The sequence below is a fragment of the Teleopsis dalmanni genome, chromosome 2 (genome assembly GCF_002237135.1).
Source record: "Teleopsis dalmanni isolate 2A chromosome 2, ASM223713v2, whole genome shotgun sequence".
Lineage (NCBI taxonomy): Eukaryota > Metazoa > Arthropoda > Insecta > Diptera > Diopsidae > Teleopsis > Teleopsis dalmanni.
Window position 1 is genome coordinate 245,618,839 of NC_051847.1, and position 5,764 is coordinate 245,624,602.

Here is a 5,764-nt window from a genome sequence, read left to right on the forward strand (position 1 = left end):
CGCCATGCTAGCAGCAGACTCTGGGTACTCCACGTTATCGCTCCAGACCAGTTTGAAGATATCCTCATCGAAGAGTCGATGTTTCCATCTACGTTTCAAGCAGACATTTCTACTGCGCACTGGTAGTGTGCCGAGTTCGACGATAATAGCGCGATGGTCGCTATGCAGATAAATGTCTCCAACTGACCATTTCATGTTTTGTGCTATCGTATCGTGAGCAAATGTCAAGTCGATGGCAGACCGATTTCGGCCTGCTTCAAATGTATGTTCACCAGTATTCAGAAGCACAACATCTAGTTGAGAGAACCATTCCAAGAGCACTCTTCCTCTAGCGTTGGTGTGATTGCTACCCCAGAAAGTAGACCAAGCGTTAAAGTCGCCGGCCAGGATAAGCGGAGACTTGCCCCTGGCTTCTGTCACGATTTCGGAGAGTAACTGCTCAAATTCCTGTAAGTCCAGACTAGGAGGAGCGTAACAAGAGATCAAAAATATCTCGTCTACCTTGACCCAGGTAAAAAAGCGTCGGCTGACTGTAGTAGAGCATTGAAAGGCCCTACCATTTGCGGACCATATTGCTGCTTTACCGGAGGAGTCTGAAATCCACGAGGAGTTTCTTACATCTTGATATTGTTCACACAGTAGACCTATATCCATATTTCGCTCGTAAGCCGAGTGGAAAAGCAGGTCCTGTGCCGTCCTGCAGTGATTCAGATTGATTTGCACAATCTCATTTGCGCACTTTGTCTACCGCTTTCTTGAACTTCGGACAGCGAGCGTTTCCAAAAGCGTGATTGCCTCCACATAGAATACATTTGCTGTCCTTGCTGCATACAGCAGCAAAGTGGCCTTCGGCAAGGCCACATCTTCGGCAAGACTTACTACGATCTTCCGGGAATTTACAGTTTGCAGCTTTGTGACCAAAGCGCCAGCATTTCATACAGCGTTTCGGCTCCACACATTCCATGATTCGGCAGATTGACCAGCCGATGCGAATTTTCGCAGTGTTTAGCAATTTATCTGCATCTGATGCCGCGAGCTTTGCAAACGCTATTTGTAAGCCTCGTTGTTTACCGCCCACCATACGAACATTGCTTTTCTCCAAGTTATTTATGCCACTTCCCAGACGAAGAGCGTCGAAAATCTCTTGTTCAGATGTAATTTCATCCATGTCTTTGATGACCACCGTCTGGCTATGATTCAGTGCTGCCACACGTACTGAGTCACCAAGTACACTAATCACTGCTGACTGAAAGGCCACCGTGTTGCTTTCTGATGCCTTTTTAAGCTCTAGCAGCAATTCATTTTTGGCGGTTCTGCGCACGCGCTTGACCGAGTTGCGAAGGTCATTAAGCGATTTATCCATCCTTATGGTCCTAAGGATATCCGCGTAACTTTTCTCCGCAGTAGATGATTGCATCTGGCTTGGACCGCAAGCGCGGCTTCTTTTTTGTTTCGACCTTTTTCCACTCCTATGTTTTAGTAATTTTTATCTGAGGGTGCTTTTCAAGTTTTTTAACAGATACGGGGTGCGTAGCGCTCGTGTCATCCGCTATTCTTGCTGTTAAGCCTTCCACCTTTTTTTGTATTTTCTTTGGCGTTTTTTCCCTGTTTGCCCAATAGGAGGGTCTTGTGTAGGTAAATCGGTTTTCTGGGGTCTCCTGCCATCTATTGCTTGCTTCAACCAGGGGGAGGTTTGGGAGCAACAGTCTGACTTGACCGTTTCCCTAGCCATTTTATCTTGGAATTCGATCGCTGCCACTTCATAAAGAAGTCTGATGCCGTCGATAACATCTCTCATCGGTTGATAGATAGCTCTGCGCCTCTTTCCATCCGATTGCGTCTTATTTACCATTCACCACTGCTTGTCTGTCTTAGCATGCATTCTTCCTCTTTCATACCTAACCTGTTAAGCATGAAAAGAAAAGACTAACCCCTGTCCCGCAGGGTATATACCTCTAAGGAGTATATTTGCTTATTTGTTTGCCTCGTCACATCTATCGTACTGATTGTTTCCTAGCAGCACTTCGCTGTTTCATGTTCCGTCGTGGAAAGTGTTCTTTAATCTTTAGCGATAATGGAAGGAATTTTCTTGGTGCTTCTCGTGTGTTAAACGAGATGCATGCAGCAATTATGTCACAGTCTCGGAACGAAATTATTTCCGCGCCTTTAGCAGAAGACGGAATCTGATGGAGTTCTATCCCACCACATGCACCACATTGGGGTGGAATCTGGGAATCGACAGTGCGATTAGTTATGTTACATCTACGGCGCGTAATAGACAATGCAGTGATTACTTTTGAGAAGATGAATACCTTACTGACACAAATTAAAGCAGTTGTGAATGCTCGCCCCCTAGGCGCTACATTAGACCCGGATACTAATTATCTTTCTCGTTCTCATTTTCTGATTGATCATCCGTACACGTTGGTTCCAGAAGGCGATCTAAGTCATGTAAACGTCAACAAATTAGACTACTGGCAGCACATACAAAATATGCTTCACGGATTTTGGCGTAGTAACATCAGGAATACTTAACATCTCTACAAAACCATCCAAAATGGTTTCGACGGCAACTAAATATAGCTGTGGGCAACATAGTGGTCATTAAGGAATCGAACATACCACCAGCAAAGTGGCTCATGGCTAAGGTAACTGAAACACATCCTGGTTCAGATGGGCTCGTTGGAGTCGTAAAACTTCACACTGTCCACGGGGAGATAACGCGACCCATCACGATTTTCTATTTATAATTTTTTTCTTATTCTGGGTTATTTATTTATTTTATGTAAAGTGTGAAATTTACTTGCGTAAATTTGGTCCTTACAAGTTCTTTCTTATTATCTAAAAAAAATTGTTTCTGATATTCTGTAAAGCTTTTATAAAAATTTGTTTGTTATATTCTGAAAGTGTTCCCTTTGTAACCATATTTATCACAGAAGTGACCAAAAAAAATTTCAATTGTTCATAAAAACGCTTATGAATTTTACACTCATCGTTTTAACGCGTCCTTGATAAAAAGCTGCATCACAGGTTAATTGAAAGTTGCCGAATAAGGATGATACTAAAATCAGGAAACCTAGTTGAAGACGTTAAATCTTATTGCCCAGTAAGTCTCGTTCCAATTCTTTCAAAAATGCTTGAGATACTATTCTGAAACGTCTTATGCCAATAATTGAATATAAAACAAATAATTTCGAATCACCAGTTTGGATTAAGAAGAAAAGACTGGATTCAGAAGAAACACGATTAAGCAATTTCATAGACTTGTTGATAAAATACAGATCCCTTTCGCGCGAAAAGAATATTACTCAGTAACGTTTTTGGACATATCTCAAGCATATGATCGTGTATGGCAACAAGAACTTCTTTCCAAATTCAAAAAAACTTCTGTCACTAATGGCATAGGTTATTTACATTTAAAATTGAACAAGAATTAATTAATTTTTGTTTCAGATATTTCCGTCAATTATTTAAAGTGATATATTATGTAGATAGAGAAATGGTAAACATTCCATTGTATTGTGACGATCAATATTCAACTCACGCTAAAAATTGATCACATATAAATTTATTGTGCACTTACTGTGTACCTAACCTTTTGTGTCATGATTTAATTTGTTATAGTTCATGGGTAAGTGAGCAAAGAGAGAGAGCTTCTGGCTGACGTGGTAGGGATTTTTTTTTTGGAGAATGAGAAAAAATGACATCGACTTTAAAGGTGGTGTAAACGAAATGATAAGTGCGGGAGTTAAGAAAAAAAACGTGGAGGAAAAAAGGTGTGAACTTCTTGATGTATTGTCGGCGAGTTTTAGTAATGCAACGTGGCATAATTATTCAAGAAAGCTGAACGTTTTAAAAAAATTATAAGCGAATGATTTTATTTTTATTAATATAATTATTATTCATTAATATATTTATTAAGTATAATTATTAAAATAATATCACTAGCAAAGTGCAAAAAATTTATTAATATACTAATAGTATAATAATTATTATATTGAGGGGGTGACAGGTAAAAATGGTGACGGGATGGACCTGGTTTTGTTGTTCAGGCTTCATCATCGATCAACTAGTTGTTTGTTTTTTAGAATGTATTTAGTCATGATGTTACGTTGCCCTGACGTTTGTGTACTTCGGTGCTATATGCCGTTTCTAATTTCCAACCATGAAAGCGTATAAAATATTGTAAACAATACTTTATTATTAATACAAAAAAACACGCGATTAAAAATACGAAAACATGTTTGAGCTTTATTAAATGAATAAAAACGTGCATATATAAAAAAATAGGATAAGCAGAATTCTGTTGTCGCTACTATATTGAATGACTAAAATCAATCAATTTGAAGCGAAGAAAACATAATATTATTATCCATTTAATTTCAAATAAGTGTTTAAACCGCGCATACCGTTTGCGAAAACCAAACACATTATTTTACCAACACCCGCTGCTAACAAAAGTCAAACAACAGTGTTTGACGTTATTTATTTTGTGTAAACCACAACCTATCACTAGCGAACCGTTGCATTTTCAGTTCCCATGTGTTAAACATATGGATTAAAGATATTTCAGCAGCAGCAGCACTTGCACCGCTGATAATTACTATAACAAGACTAATTACTAATTCGAATTTATTTTAATAGAAAAGCGCATGGGTTTTATTTCAAAGATAAGTTAATTGCACAAGCATACACGAATTAGTCGACTTAAAGCAGCACAAGATCCTTGTTGTACGAAGCGAACTGTGCTTCCTCCGTTGGCTTCGGTTTATGTAATAAGAAGATTTCTGGCAGGATTGCGTAGTGTCCTGCGTCCCTTTCCTTGAAGAATGACGGAACCTTTATGAAAAGAATTTGATCAATTGGTTGAATGAACCAGGTTAGTGAAATAATCTGGCTGAATGAACCAAGATAATAAAAATTTGGTTGAATGAACTAGGTTCGGTTTAATTAACCAGTAGGCTGAATGAGCCTTATTTGAACCTTACAAAGTAAAATGGCGAGTCTCCGAACCTATGAAATGCACGTACTTTTATATCGAAACGACCGGAGCTTTTCGGTGTCGTGTACCGGTACATTTGCTATTGATCTTTCTGGTTACATGTGACATTTTGTGGGTTGTTGCTTTTCGGGTGCAATTTCTATGTTATTGTGTTTTCGTGTACTTTTTGTGTTTTCGCGTACTTTGTGTTTTCGTGTGTTTTTGTTTGTTTGTATAATTTTTAATAAAAATATTATAATATATTAATACAACTTTTTTAATGTAGTAACCCTTTTAATGTAAAATAATAATAAAAACTAACAAAATGTTGCTTCTGATGTGTTTTGTTTGTTGTAAAAAAAATTTTAACAGTAAGTATTTAAGTTGTTAAATGTTTATTTTTGAAATCTATGTTGTAACGACACGGATTCGTCGTTTTTAATTTTGCTGAGATATCACTCAGTCGCGGTCCGGGTCGTCGCAATAAATTTGTTTATTGACCAGTTCGAAGCTGGTAAACCAATGAGAGGAAAGGTAAAAGCCGTTTGATTTCTTTTATTTCAAAATTTATTTATTAAAAAGTTTCCAAAATAACTTATTCTAAGCTTGACTCTACTTCTGGCCAATGACGTCAGAACATTAGAGGCGTTATAAAATCATACTCAATATGTTTTAGCCAAAGACGTCAGAACATCAGAGGCGTTATAAAAATCTACTTAATACGTTCTAGCCAAAGACGTCAGAACATCAGAGGCGTTATAAAAATCTACTCAATGCGTTCTA

The 5,764-nt window shown here is 38.1% G+C and overlaps 1 protein-coding gene across 1 annotated transcript; it reads right to left on the minus strand.

Moving 5' to 3' along the window:
• Window positions 1-727: 727 nt before the first annotated feature.
• Window positions 728-1,363, minus strand: LOC119677295. The gene has a single exon (XM_038088567.1). It carries the CDS (start codon window positions 1,361-1,363, stop codon window positions 728-730), a length of 636 nt encoding a protein of 211 aa, XP_037944495.1.
• Between the last annotated feature and the right edge of the window lie 4,401 nt (window positions 1,364-5,764).

Excerpts from the sequence above, each read along its gene's own strand:
- LOC119677295 (XM_038088567.1), bottom strand. The coding sequence starts at position 1,363 with ATGGATAAATCGCTTAATGACCTTCGCAACTCGGTCAAGCGCGTGCGC.